Here is a 16133-nt window from a genome sequence, read left to right on the forward strand (position 1 = left end):
TCACCTATAGTTCCTACATTTTTTAAAACAGTTATAGTCCCCAAGTTTTGCATATTTGTTCTCGGATAGCTCCTAACGTGAATGAGGGTTAGCTTGTCCAGTAAAGTTGGTGCGTAATGACTAAAATGTCCTTTCACTCCCCTTTCTCTCTGTCTCCTTGTCTGCACACCTCCACACCTCCACACCACCACCAAATCCAAACCACAACAACCAAATCCCGCTGTCGCCGGAAAACGAACCACCAAACCACCACCACTTCATCACCGCTACCCACCCATACCCTCACCGAAAAAAATGAACCACCAAATCCACCAATACTGGGCACTTTTCTCTTCGATAAACATGAACGCCAACAGACCATAAAATATTTTATTATCTAACAATCAGCTATAATAATCGTCAAACGAGTCAAATTACAATCTCCTGCAAGTTTGGTTAAAAGATGGGTTAATCGGAGACGTCATTGACACGTGACAAACGTTGTTCAAAAGATTTAAAAAGATGATCAATCAAACACGTAATTACCCTCAAGTTTTCTGGATGATACATGTCAGGCCTGTTATTGTCAGACAGAATATGAAAAAACACAGTTTTCTTTCTACTTGTAGCAACCTAATGGTCAAAAATATCGAAACTCCTTTTATCTTATGAAGTTATGATTCTTGAACAATTGTGCAACAACGGTTTGTTAAAAATCCTCTAAGTTTTTAACTTTCTGAATTCATGATTTCATCTTGATCTGTTTAGATTAAACCCTTTTGTTGCATTATGTTTTTATGTTATAAGATGTTATGTTATGTAGTTTGACAACAGATTAAGCAATTGCATTTGACTTCATAATTAGCAATTAAGATTGAGCGATGGTATTGGTGGTTCCTTTTTTTTCCGGTGAGGGTATGGGTGGGTGGGGTGGGTAGGGGTGATGAAGTGGTGGTGGTTTGGTGGTTTGTTTTCCGGCGACGGCGGGATTTGGTTGTGGTGGTTTGGATTTGGGGGTGGTGTTATGGTGGTGTGAGGTGTGGACTTTGGAGGTGTGAAGACAAGGAGACATAGAGAAAGGGGAGGGTAAGGGCATTTTAGTCATTTCACACCCCACTTAACTAGACAAACTAACCCCATCCGCGCTAGGGACTATCCGAGAACGAATTTGCAAAACTTGAGTACTATAGTTGTAATTTTAAAAATGATAGGTGAAATCTAGGCAAACCACAAAGACTATCCGTACACTTTTCTCTTAAATATTTTCCATGAACATGGAGGCTTATGGTTTATGTATTCTCTGAATCCCTAAAATCTGATTGCAGAGAATCAAAAGAACACGTGACCGTTAATTTTGTACATCTATGTAAATTCATAAAAAAAAAAAAAAATTAAGAAGAAAAAAACCGACGTGAAGCACTGAAGCTACTTATCTATGGCACAACTTGTCATGGTCACAAAATAGTGCCAAGAAGCCATAGGTGCAACATAAGCCAATAAGCTATAAGCCCTAGCCGTGCCCTTGGTCGCCGCATCAAGGCTTGACCACCCGAGACCCTGTACACAACCCGAAGAGTAGAACCATTAGGAACTGATATTAGAGGTCTCAATTTTCAGGAGACAAAAGAGTGTGTAATTGTTTCATTCCAAATTTCATGAGACAGAGTGTAGGGGTGTTCAAAAAGACTCGAGGCTCGCTCGAAACTCACTCGAAAAAAAGCTCGAGAAAACCTCACTCAAAAAAAGCTCGTTTTGTTTTTGAGCCGAGCCAAGCCCAGCCAGCTCGTTTTGTAATCGAGCCTAGCTCGAGGCAAGATGCTCGTCTCTTGGCTCGATGGCTCAACTCGTGGCTCGACTCAATGGCTTGTATGTATGTGTGTTGTGTATACATATATTCTTTCAGAATGTGTTAATTTTTTTTATTTTTGTTTTTTAAGCGACCAATATTTGTAAAAAAAATTATTAAAAATTAACGAGCAGGCTTGATTGGGCTCGAGCTGGCTCAATGTTTTTACGAGCCGAGCGAGCTCGAGCTCCACTTTTGAGCTCGAAGAAATAACCGAGTCGAACCAAGCTGGCTCGTTTTAGTTCGAGCTCGAGCTCAAGCCCAGCTGGTTCGGCTTGATTACAGCCCTAAAAGAGCGTAAATTAAAATCAGTTAAAGCACTTACCATAGTCCATCGAGTCGATCTGCAATCATCTTCCCTTGGACTGGCACAAGACCAGATGTATGGAGCGACTTGAATATATGACCTGAAAAACATAAAACTTAAATAAAATGTTCCAAGATAATGCAGCCGAAATATTAAATATATAATAAACATAGAAACTCTTAAAATAAGACCTTTATCTTCAACAGTTTCAGCTTTGTCTAGCAAGCGGTCAGACTCTGAGTCGATGGTAATTGCAAGCTGCTCACTCGATCCCGACTTTCTTAACGATCTCATTTGAGCAGCAGAGGGCACCAAAGGCAACCCCACTTTCCCAACAGTAACCTGTAAGAAATACATTATAATATTAGTTTCAAATATGATTACAAATTTTAACATTCTTTCAATTCTGATCTAACTTCTTGAATAAGATGATTTAAAAGGTTTATGCCTTTGGGTGACTTCAGACCCATTTGGCCTGTTTCTTTTAGCCAACTTCTTTTTATGTTACCGTCTAATCTGTTACAGATTTAACATAACCCGAATAGGCCTGTAAACGAACCGAACGAAGCGAACATAGGCATGTTCGTGTTTGTTCATTAATTTAAATCGAACACGAACACATAATCGAACACATTTTTTGTTCATGTTCGTTTATTATGAAAATGGGCATGCTCGTGTTTGTTTAAAACGTAAACGAACAGTTCACGAACGTAAACAAACATAAACAAACTTAAATGAACATAATTTAACAAACAATAAACAACACAAATGAACGTAATTGAAATAAATGAACGCAAATGAACATAATTGAATAAACATAAAGTAATCTTTTTTTATATAAATTAGTGAAAAATTACGATAAATTCCATTGGAAAACCCATTTTTATTACCAGAAACCCCAATTAACAATTAGTTATATATATATCAAATATAAATATAACTACTTATGTGTTTAAACTTTAAATTGAAACGAACATAAATGAACAAACATAAACAAATGTAAATAAACGGATATAAATGAACGAACATAAACGGGTGTTCACGAACATAAATGAACAAACAAAACGTGTGTTCATGTTCGTTCGTTTAATGAAATGAACAAAAAAATTGTGTTCGTGTTCGTTTGTTTATTAAATAAACGAACACAAACGAACTTCCCGCCGAACAAGTTTGCAAACAGTTCATGAACGTTCGGATTGTTTAGAGGCCTAAACCCGCATCAACACATTTTTTATAAATGGCCTGAAATCGGACATAACAATTCTAGATGCAATAATAACACATGCCTGATCATCAATTTCCGATATCTCTGACCCAGAAGGATAGGATGTTGCTCCTATGACGCCTCTTTCCTGTATCGTGTCGGGTCCACCTGTCCTATTTTGAATAAAATCTTCCATTAATTTAACCTTCCTCGATAATTCCTCCGCAAATTTCTGGGTCTCCACCAATTTGGATCTTGAATCTTGACCATCCAGAATTACACCCTGAACAAGCTCTTCTAGTACTAGAACCAGTCCTGCCACGTCAGCAGGTTTCCTGACTCCGATAGATTCTTCGCCTCCTAACTTTCTAATAATATTCTGCAACCCATCTCTATATTCCCCCTTCAAATGGTCAACTTCAAGGGCTTGTTTTGAAACGGTTGACTGCAGGTCTTCATTGGCATGAGTCAACAAAGTCAACTGGTCTAGCAATTCATTTACATTATCAACTATATAGAAGAGTTTTTCAACAGGGTTTGAATCTTGGGCTTGTTTGTCTCCAACCACAAGGTTCGGGAAAGGAATTGTGATGCCGTCTATTTTATCGAACAGTGTTTTTATTTGTGAAGCTGATAAAAGAGCTTTTTCGGCATCGTCCTCTGAAAAATAATTAAAACTTGATTAAGGAGATATACAGTAGAAGAGTTTCAACACTGCAAATTCTAATCAAATGTATTGTCATCAATAGCAACAAAAGTTTACCATGATCTTTAACAGACGAAATACTTCGAGCAGACAACTCGCTTTCTCTTTCATTCCACCTATCCTCTTTTGCCCGATAATCTTCTAATCTGGAGCTCATTTCATTACAACTTTCTCTAGATGCTTCCAGTTCAGTCTCCAATTCAAAAACTCTTTTTGGGAATGCATCATTTTCTTCTTTGACTTTTTCGTACATTGACCCGTTCTTCTCCAGTTCACCCTGTAATTCTTCAATTAACCCTTTTGCTTGATCATACATTGAACTGGTTTTCTCTAATTTAATCTGTAATTCTTCAATGACTTCTTTTGACTTGTCATACATTGAACTGGTGTTCTTTAATTCAGTCTGTAAACTTTCAATTGTGGTGGACATGTTCTCTTTTACACCAACAAGTTGTTCCATCACACTTTGAACATTTCTAGCAGCAAATAACAGGTCATCAGCAGCAACCTTAATATCTGCTACTGCCACATCATCATCTACAATGGTCGGGTCGGCTTGCAGCATATTGTTTTCAAAATACGACTTCAAATCTTTGGTGACATCAGCACATGCAGATAGTAGAACTTTAATGCCATTTTCCAGCGTTACCACTTTATTATCTTGCATTTCTTTCTCCATCTGCACGTTTTCAACTTTTTGTTGCAAGGATACTGTTTGTTGAACCACAAGTGGAATGGTATTTCTTATTGCTTCTAATTTTTTCAACAAAGATGCGATTATGTCATCGATGAGTGTTGAGTAATTGCCGAATTGATTAGCAATATTTTGATTTTTAGTATTCAAGTTATCAAAAGTATTGCTAACATATGAACTGATACCCTCGATATCTTCGTGATTAAACTCATCATTGATCATCCCAGTGTTCCAATCATCGTTAAAGTCAGTAAAGAGGAAAGCTGGCGATTGGAAATTTTCCTGTAAATCATAATTAAGATATAGACACAAACTTGAAAATAAAATTAAAGAGTAAAATGCCATTTTCGTCCCTGAGGTTTGGCAAGTTTTGCGACTTTTGTCCAAAGGTTTGTTTTTTCGCAACTGGATCCAAAAGGTTTGAAATTTTGTCATTTTCATCCTCCTCGTTAACTCCATCCATTTTTCTCTTTACGTCAGGGGCATTTTCGTCTTTTTTGTTAACTTAAAGGGCAATTCGGTCTTTTTCACTTTATGTACAAGCATTTAAAATACCTCTGACCGAATCCGTTAGACCAAATTGCCCTTTAAGTTGACAAAAAAGATGGAAGTACCCCTGACTTAGCGGAGTAAAATGGATGGAGTTAACGAGCCGGATGAAAATGGCAAGATTTCAAACCTTTTGGATCCAAATGCGGAAAAACAAACCTTTGGACGAAAGTCGCAAAACTGACCAAACCTCCGGGACAAAAATGGCACTATCCTAGCAAAAAAACACTAGCAAAAAAGAAGTTGAAAAAAGGATTATTTTTTATGTTTACCTCAATAGCAAGATGATCTTGCAGTTGTTCTATATCAAAACTATCCTTCATGTCTTTTAGAAGCCGGTCTATGTCTTTTAAGCTTTCGATTTTTTTCTCAAAACTTTGCTTGAACAATGAGAACAAAGATTCATCTTTCAACAACACCATTAGATTTCCAACAAAACCCGAGAGCTGTGGGCCCCATTTATCATTCACAACTGCCAACGCTGTTTTTAGGGTCGAAATCTCATGTTTGGCTTCTTCTTTAAGTTTCTTTATCTCCCTCTCTAATACAGTTCTATTATCTACTGCTGTCTCATTTTCCTGCGAAAACTGAGAAACGTTTGTATTTAACTGAAAGATTGTTTCTTCAAGGGACTTTATAGTCTTTTTAGCATCATCAAGATTACTTGCATGAAAAGAAACTTCCTCCTTAACTCTCTGTACTTCCATTTGAGCTTCTTCCTTTTCGCTCATGAGCATAGATATGTTGCTTGTTTGAGAAGTAATTTCATCCATTGCCTTACGCAATTCCTCTTCAACGTGACACTTGGCAATCTCTAATTCACTCTTCTCTTCGGTTAGTAAACTGACGGTTTTCTGTGAACCCGCAAGTTTATCTTCCAGTGAGTTCACGGTTTTTAGGGTTTCCACCAGTTTGTTATTCAACATACCGATTTCCTCTGTCAAAGTTTCCACTTCTTGTTCTGCATGAGTCTTTGAAGCTTCTAGTTCTCGTTTCTTTTCGGATAATTGAGAAACGTTTTGCTCTGAAACGGACAATGCATCTTCTAGGGACTTTATAGTCTTTTTCGCATCATCAAGGTTACTTGTTTGAAAAGTAATTTCATTCATTGCTTTATGCAATTCCTCTTCAACGTGACACTTGGCAATCTCTAATTCGCTCTTCTCTTCCGTTAGTAAACCGATGGTTTTCTGTGAACCCGCAAGATTATCTTCCAGTGATTTCACGGTTTTTAGGGTTTCCACCAGTTTGTTATTCAACGTATCGATTTCCTCTTTCAAAGTTTCCACTTCTTGTTCTGCCTGAATCTTTGAAACTTCTAGTTCTCTTTTCGTTTCAGATAATTGAGAAACGTTTTGTTCTGAAACCGATAATGCATCTTCAAGGGATTTCATGTTGACCAGAGCTTCAGTCAACTTGCTGGTGAGTTGACCGGCTTCATCTTTGGCAATTTGGCATTCACTTACATATGCTGCAAACCACTTCACCTTCTCAACCGGTTCTTCCAACTCTGACGAAAAACTAATACTAATACCGTCAATTATCTCGATTATATCCTGTAACATCATATTGCTTTGAGCCAAAAACTGCCCGATTTGATCCCTTTCAGATTCCAACTTTGCAACTTGATCCCTGTAGTCGCTTAACGTTGACTCTTGTTTCCTAAAGTCAACCGTTAATGCCTCAATCTGAGCATTCTTTTCTGCCATTTGTTGTTTCATGTTCTCACGTTCTTGAACAAGACCCTTTCCTTTCTTAACTGCCATAGACAATTTCTCCCTCAATAAAGATGCTTTCTCTTCGGACCGTTGAAGATTCATCTGCAGAGAGTTCAACTCATCTTTCGATGCGTGAAGTTCATGTGATCGATTATCGAGCTCCAGCTCAAGAATTTGCTCATACATCTTAGATTCCAGATCACTCGTATACAACAAACTTTGAATCTTTTCAAATACTTCAATGTCCATTGGTGACTTGCATGCAATTTCTTCTAACTGCTCTTTAAGATGGTGTTTCTCTTGTGATTCTACTAACAACGATGCAGTTAAATGATCGATTTGTGCACTAGAGGCCTCTTTCATCGCGTTATTTTCATCGTGTAGCTTAATCGACTGATCTTTTGCAAGATTATACGATTCCAATAGCCAGTTAAGTTGATATTCCAAGTCGGGAGCTTCTGCAACTTCCGGTAACGCTTGGCAAAGAAGTTCCGTACATTTTCCAATAACCGCATCCCGTTGTGTAAGAGCTTCTTGCAGCGAGTTAGCCAAAATTCCAGTTTGAGTCAGCTCAGTTGACTTTTCTTGTAATTCAACTAAACATCTTTCTAATTCACTGGTTTTCTCAGCAACCAATTGTTTTAACGAGTCACGTTGTTGAACCAATGCTTTCCCTTTCGTTACAGCCATGCTAAGCTTTTCTTTTGTATTAGTATATCTCGTTTTCTCCTGTTCAACTTCACCTCTAAGTTTCACAATTTCTGCATTTAGTAACTCGATTGTTTCTCTATTTTTGTCAAGTTGTTCAGTTAAAACGGTATTTTTTTCGTTAAACTCGAGTTCCTTCTGTTTTAGCCCTATCAACTCCTCCCGTAAAGACGGAAAAATCGTCTCCATGTAATTCTCCATCGGGAAATCTGACTTAACCTCTGCCATACAATGCGCAAGCATGTTAACTTCAGAAAGAAAATAATTGTATTGCGTGAGTAAATACGATGTGCCTTCTTCAAGATAATATAGCTTCCCGTTAACAGATGTATCCGACAATTCTGCACCACCGAAAGCAGTTACAAGAGAAGATAAAATCCTATCTACGGCATCTTGTAACTTTGACTGTTCATTGACCCTTATTGTAAGATCCTCAATTTCTTTATCCTTCGTGTGCAAGGTGGCATAGAGTTCTTTGATTGTGCCCTCAGATTGTAACCGCTCATTCATAGAATACTCTATATACTTGGAGCACCCATTTACCATCTCACTCAAGGGCAAATTGGACTTTTCATCACCCTCTGATATTCCTAATGTGGAATCACCAACATCATTTTCATCAACCATTGACTGTCGATTGCTTAGAGCCTTGAGTTGATGATGAAGATTGCTAACTTCTTTCATCAATACCCTTCTTTCTTCCTGCAAGAAAAGCTTAGTTAGCACAACTACAGCATACATATGGTACAGAGAAGTTGTTTACGAGCCGAGCCCGAACCTAAAAATAAGCTTGTTTAGTAAACGAGCCTGAGCTTGAGCCCGAGCTTCACTTATCAAGCTCGCGAGCCTAAACGAGTCTATTATTTATATTAATTTCATTTAATATATTAATTAATTAATAGATTATAAACGAGCCGAGCCCGAGCTTGAGAAACTACCAACGAGCCGAGCTCGAGCCTGGTCGAGCTCGGCTCGGCTTGGCTCATTTGCACCCCTTATGGTACAGAAAAAATCAGATAAACGGTGACAACCCACCTCATAGTCATGTGGAGTGATTTCCTTTTGGTTACCAGCCACATTATATGGAACATCTTCTGTATCATCCCCAAACGGTTGTTGACGGGTCATACTTCCAGGACCTGGGGACTTTGATTCATTAGAAATCAAGTCATCTGGACAATCTACAAACTCATCTTGTCCCCCGTCTTCATTTGATATTGCATCGTGTGGCTCATCTTGTACAGTATCTACTCCTGTTATCATCACCCCATCATCCTGCTCAATACGCTCAACCTGAAAGCAGCTTTTTAACTTATCAACACAAATACTAAAAGTACATTACAGATATAACAAAAATTACATGCGCTCTAGGTAGACCAGTAAACGAACCGAACGAACACGAACATTTACTAAATTTAGTTTATCAACACAAATAGTAAAAGTGTATCACAAATATAATAAGTCTTACATGCAGGCCTATAAAGTATAAACTACCGAAACACGAACACGAACATGAACAGTTAAACGACGGATTTTCTTGTTCATGTTCATTCGTTAAGAAAAAGAACAGGTTCGTTTATGTTCGTTCGTTAACAATTTAACCAAACACAAATGAACAAATATAAATGAACTTTTCTATTAAAAAAAATATAAAACACACACACACACACATATATATATTGAACTTTTGTATTAATATGTAAACGAAAATAAACAGACGGACATGAACGAATGAATATAAGCGAATGTAAATATACAAACATACACGGATAGCCAATGAACGAACGCAACATGTGTTATGTCCGTTCGTTTAATTAAATGAACAAAATATTTTGTTCATGTTAACTCGTTTAATCATTTATAAAAATAAACAAACTTCCTGACGAATAGTTTACGAACGCTTCACTGAACGCTCAGGTAGCGTTCGTTTCATGGAATGGAATGGAATGGAATTAGGAAGTTTTTCTTTGTAAAATTGATTTTGGTTGGGGGAGGGAGGAATTTGAAATCCCATGAATTTCTTTAATCAATGAAATTTGTGACTATTTCAACATTCCTTAGAAATCCTTCACTCTAATGAAGGAATGGAATGGAATGTTGAAATAGTCACAAATTTCATTGATTAAAGAAATTCATGGGATTTCAAATTCCTCCCTCCCCCAACCAAGATCAATTTTACAAAGAAAAACTTCCTAATTCCATTCCATTCCATTCCATGAAACGAACGCTACCTCAGTTCATTTACATACCTATCCTCTAGGATTCCAAATTATGTCAATCTAAAGTCATAAAACTAGTTCATCTAACACTAAAAAAGTCAACACCACACCTCTAATTCACCCTAACTTGATCCCCTAACTAACCAAACATCATCCTACAACACTACTAACCCTCAACCTATCAAATTAACACACTAACCTGATTAACTAAACCAGAATCCGTTTGAGCAGAATCAACTGACTCTACATGAACAAATTCGTTCTCTCCAGCTGTCGGACTCCCCGAAAGCTGCTCCAAATCGTTATCATCTTCCATATCTGTGAATAAAAATATCATAAAAAACGGTTAGATCTGCAAAATTGTGAAATTGACGCGTTGAATTGATGTTTTGATTGAAATTGACATAGATGATTGCATGTAGGATGTAATTAGGTTAAGAAATACCTTGAGATTTGTGAAAGTGTGCGAGTAGAGTTGAATTGGAAGTGAAATTTGGAGCATATGGTTTTGAAAATGGTGGAGATTTGGGGGTTTTGTTGGTGATGTGTTGTTGAAGAAGGTGGATTTTAGTTTTGGCGTTTTGTAGTGTGTTGTTAGCTAGGTGGACACTCGTGCAATACGACGCCGTTAGTTGGATTTGTTTTTGCTTTTTGCTTTTTGTTTCATGCAACATAAATAATTATTTGTTTTAGTTGGAAAGGGGTACTACTCCAAGTCTCAGACCACCATGGAACCCGTGTGTGTTATCTCAATCTCTTTGTCCACTAATCTAAAGAGCTTATCTACGTGCAGCACTACTTTAAAACCTTTCTTTTTAATCTTTTTTCTCTTCTTTTTAATCTTTTTTCTCTTCTTTAAAAATAAATTGAGTTTTTAAACACACAATTAAAATTAAAATTAAAATTAATATACATGATTAAAAACAAAATTAATAAAATTTATATCTATATACTATATAATAAAGTAAATCAATGTGTGACGCGTGTCATTAATAGGAGACATCTAATTTTCTGTTTTTCCGCCTCTTTTTTCATGCTTATCTTATATTAATTAAATAATAAATCAATATTAAATCTTATCATACTTTGAATTTAAAATATAATCCTTCTATTTTCTAATAATATGTTATTTTCAGATTTAAATTATTAATTTAAGATAAGATGTTTTTAGATAAACCAAATTATCTATAATGAAAACCAAATTTAATATTGTTGGATAAATATAATATCCACACGGTAACTAATATATTAATCAAAATTAAAAGAATATTAGCATAACATTATGTAAATTAATATTTCACATGCTTTAATATTGATATTAATATAACATTAACATTATATTGATAGTTTGATAATGATATTATATTTAATACAATAAACATGGTATTATACAAAAAAAAATGTGGTGATGTATATCTTATCAGCTCATGTCGGTCAGGTGTTATAACCTTTGAGAACGACGTTTTTGTTTGATTGAATTTAGTTTATAAAAACAAACCTGACTTTTAACATTTTTATTATTTAGTACATAAAATTACATTTATTGAACCTGTGTAATAAACTAGATTTTTTAAAGATATAACTTTTTTTTATTATTTTGTATAATGAGGTCAGACCGTGAGAGCCACACACCAAGAAACCCCCACCTAGTTTCCGTGGAAAACACTACATTTCATACCACTTCTTACTTCGAGGTTCCAGCGTGGGTCCACTGCGGATGCACAACCATGACAGCTCATAGGAAGTATAACCAGTGTGAGGGTCAGCAACCTGTAGCCAATCAGCGTGCAGCAGGCTCTGCCCAGACAATCCCCGCAATGAACAAATCATGCATGGGACAAAAAGACGGTGGCGTGTAACCAATCAGCCTATGCCACTTACTGCTCCATGATCTCTACTCACAATTGATGATAGAAGCGACAAAAAGTACACTTGGAAGGTGACGTGTAGCCAATCACATTGCGCCAGTCCACATCCACCTCTGCAAACACTACTTGTCTTGCAGAAAGGACCAAGTTGATATTCCATGAAAGCGACGTCTGGCCCAAGGCCCATCAGCCCACCTCCTTCTCCAAACCCTTTGGTTATAAATACTTGCATCCTCTAAAGGTTCAAGTATCCGATTTCTCACTCTCTAACTCTTAACACACACTTGTTTCCTTACTTCCTTGTAAGAGCATAACTTATTCTCATGTCGGGGGTGGTTACGAGAAGAACTCCCCCCACATTTCCTTCACGTAATGAGCTCACGATGCTTTGTTTTGCAGATCACTCGGCAATATCATCGGAGTTACTGATTTAAGGTTGTTCGTGTTTTTATTTTATTTTAGGAAATTACACAAACGGTCCCTGTAATTAAATAGAGTTTATTACATAAATGACCAATTTAACACAAAAGTTAACGTATGTTAATCTTAGAACCCAACATTGTTACAAAAAATAAAACATAATACCTCAACATGTTACTTGAAACCATTAATACTCAACATTGTAATTTGTGAGAAACTACATGGACTAACCTTGTAATTAATTCTATTAAAATGTAAAAATCTAAATTTCTCTCTGTGTAATAAAAAACAACTATTGTAACTAGGGGTGTGCAGAAAATCAAATTAATCGATGAAACCGAAGTGTCCTAAAAACCGTTGGGTCGGTTTAATGATTTTCAGAAAACCGTTAATAGTGGGTCGGTTTTGGTTAACAAGGTTTCTATACCCGCAAAAATCGAACCGGACCGTTTATATGTATTTTTTAAAACTAGAGATTATATGTATTTTTAATGTTGTTTAACATAATGAAATATACATATGTGTAATAACAATTAATTGCATGATCAACAAATTTTAAGCCCAATTCAACCCTAGATACCAACCAATAACCAACTCGCTATAATCTTCAAAACCGATTAACTAAAGCTGTCATAACTGATTGGTTATGGTTATAATTATCTATTAACCGATATCTTAGATATGGTTATGATTTTAGGCTAAAACCAACTCATATTATTTGTTGTAACATCATAATTTTAATAAAACAGATATGTTACTCTTAATTTACTCATTCACTCGTTTCAAAACTTCGTCGTCAACTTTACGATAACATCATCTTCTACTTCTTTCATTAAGTACCTCGTCTAATCATATCAATTATACAAATATACTATAGATTATCTAATAACACATATTTAGTTTTCGTCATATCATTTGCTGAAAAATGTTACTTACTATATTTATAGCTCTATTTTTTTTTTGTTAATAAACAATAAATTATAATAACCATTTTATGTTTATTTACTTAACATTTTAGATAATTTTAATTTTGTTCTGGACTGATGTTTGGGTGGCTGAAGACCCGCTTCAGGCTTGACTCCAATAAACATTGTTTGGTCAAGGACCGCATCCCGACTCAGGCGAGGACTACTGGGCAGACATGGGCTTGGTCTCGCGGATCGGATACCGCTGGTGTAACACCCTCAAACTCGAATTTTAAATTCGAGTAACACATTTCCATATGAGTATAGCATGAAAGAAATACTAGGCTAACATCCCGTTTTAGATGAAATTATAAAATATTATTTAATAACTCGTTGAGAATTATTAATGAGGGAAAATAACTTGTTGGGTAGTGTCACACCCCGATTTCCACGTGTTTCACCGGTGGGCCCGGTGGGGGATTACCGTGACGTAGTTGGTAACAATATAGTCAAACCACACAATATTTAAATGCACAGCGGAAGCATAAAGATAGATATATTTCAACCATTCAATGTAATATCCAAGTATCACAATTAGTCGAAATAATCCACAGGGGATCAAAATAAAAATAGAAATATTGTTCAACAGATAGTGGCATCCCAAGCTTGCGAGACTCTAACGATGCTAAGGAGTGGCCAGCCTATTTCGTGTATAACCTGCATTTAATCTTTTTGGGGAAAATACGTCAGTTTACACTGGTAAATACATTCAACCGACACTTTTGTAAAAGGGTTTAATAAAATTGATTTGAATGCACAAGGCACAAACTCTTTATAACTTGGGATAATTTATCTATTAAATCTTGTAAAAGAATTACATGTTCACTATGCGTTCGGTCGCCCGGGTCGTGCCGGGTTTAAGGTTAATAGACACGCCACAAAGCATAAAGCCGTGGCGGGAAAACCAACGGTTATACCTTTATAAATATAGACACATTGTCGGGTGTACGCCTGTCACAGCCCCCGATCCCTAGTTCCGGGGAACGGGCGGTCGTGAGCCAGTTTCGGTGGTATCACTTTTATTTATTCAATTTGGCAGCGGAAATTTTCATCAGGACCGTAGTTAGGAAATATTTAATCAGAGTAAACCACCTTGTTTAATAATAATATTAAACATATGGGAAAAACCTAAGTTTTCAATATACACGTTTCATAGGAATAAATCCTATTTATTTATTAAAAACATCTCTTTTATTCTTAGGTAACTTTATTGCCACTTTTCCAAGCCTTCAGTGCTGTCCAGCTGGCTTCTATTTGGCTTTCACATATTGTTACCTGAAACGCGTTTTAAAAACATTTTGTCAGTGGAAAATATTGGTGAGTGAATCCCAGTTTAATCAAGTTTATATAAAAACAATTTCACAGTGAACAGTATTGAGGGCGCATCCGCAATTACATTTGTTTCCAAGTTATATCAATTACCACCACACGGTAATGTCGTTCCGACTTATGGTCATGTTACTCCTTTACCAGGTGGTAACAAATTTTGTATACAAAACCCCAAATTTACCGACTGTAATTGTATTCTTACAAATACTCAATAACTGCTATTCGCATGGAAAGAATTTAAGGTTTTGGAAAAACATTTAACAGAAAGATTTACAAAAAGTGGATCAACTCACATTGCTGTCTTAGGTTATTCTTTAGGGTTTCCTGGTGAATATCTATAAATTACACAAATGCACGTGTGTTAGTATAATAACCCATTTTAACATTAGTAATACCCTCCCCGAGACGGCATTCCAACGACTACGTCGGGCAGAACCACGACAGCCGTTACGGAACCCTAGATCAATCGGGCAGCGTATCTAATACGTCTCTAGGGGTTATAATACTTACATCGTAGCAGAACCTCGCTATTTTAGGGGGTATAATACCCGGGTATAGTAACGCCACTACAGAAATTTAGAATAAAGAAAGAAAGTTGAACGACGGACTGAAGGCTCGTTGCCTTCTATTTATAGGGCTGAAATCGCACCTCCAGGCGGCCCGCGTTAAGAATGGGCTAAGCTTACGCGGCCCGCGTCAATGCTGGGTCAACGCGTAGCTTGGCCCGGTCACCACCTAGGTTTGCCGTGTGTTGGGCCACGTGGCGGCCCAGGGCTGCGCCACATTCTAGGTCGCGCGCGGCCCGCTTTAACTTAAACAAACTCGTACGCGGCCCGCATCAACTAATGATTTCAGCGGATTCTGGTTGCATTCTAATGCGGCCCGCGTTAAGTTGAGGTGAGGTCAATGCGGCCCGCCTCAACTTAATAATTATTGTTTTTAATTTATTTTATATGTTATATTGTATTTTGGGCTCGGTTTTCACATACGGGGTGCATATAAAGACATGTTGAGACATTTAAAGATATACTAGGGTGTCAGAACTATTATGAGGGTGTCGGTTTTACCGAGGGTTGTTATATCCTCCCCACCTTGTTTTAGAGCTCGTCCTCGAGATCTACTGGAACAAGTGTGGATATTTCTTTTGCATTTCCGATTCAAGTTCCCATGTGTATTCAGGTCCTCTTTTGGAGTCCCACTTTACTTTGACCAGAACTAATCTCTTATGCTTGAGATTCTTAATTTTTCTATCTTCAATTTGTAGAGGTCTCTCTACAAATTTGAGTTGTTCATTTACCTCTATATCCTTGAGAGGTACTACGAGTGATTCGTCAGCTAGACACTTTTTAAGATTAGATACATGAAATACATCATGTATTCCTGCCATTTCCTCTGGCAGTTGTAGCTGATATGCTACAGGTCCTATTCGTTTAATAATCTTAAAAGGTCCAATATACCTGGGACTAAGCTTTCCTCTTTTAATGAATCTTACCACTCCTTTCCAAGGAGAGACTTTTAATAATACTCTATCTCCTACTTGAAATTCTAATGATTTGCGTCTGTTATCAGCATAGCTCTTTTGTCGATCACGTGCTGCTTTCAGTCGTTCCTTGACTTGAAT

General features: G+C 36.8%; 1 protein-coding gene across 1 annotated transcript; it reads right to left on the reverse strand.

The window, feature by feature from the left end:
• Nucleotides 1-1175: 1175 nt before the first annotated feature.
• Nucleotides 1176-10578, reverse strand: LOC110895096 (COP1-interactive protein 1). Its single transcript, XM_022142380.1, has 9 exons — nucleotides 10376-10578; nucleotides 10130-10248; nucleotides 8747-9004; nucleotides 5558-8413; nucleotides 4100-5018; nucleotides 3419-3996; nucleotides 2324-2474; nucleotides 2151-2232; nucleotides 1176-1536 (listed from the first exon to the last, which is right to left on the reverse strand). The coding sequence occupies exons 2-9, from the start codon at nucleotides 10244-10246 to the stop codon at nucleotides 1434-1436; spliced, it is 5064 nt and encodes a 1687-aa protein (XP_021998072.1). The 5' UTR covers nucleotides 10247-10248; nucleotides 10376-10578; the 3' UTR covers nucleotides 1176-1433.
• Between the last annotated feature and the right edge of the window lie 5555 nt (nucleotides 10579-16133).

This window comes from Helianthus annuus, chromosome 12 (genome assembly GCF_002127325.2).
Source record: "Helianthus annuus cultivar XRQ/B chromosome 12, HanXRQr2.0-SUNRISE, whole genome shotgun sequence".
Lineage (NCBI taxonomy): Eukaryota > Viridiplantae > Streptophyta > Magnoliopsida > Asterales > Asteraceae > Helianthus > Helianthus annuus.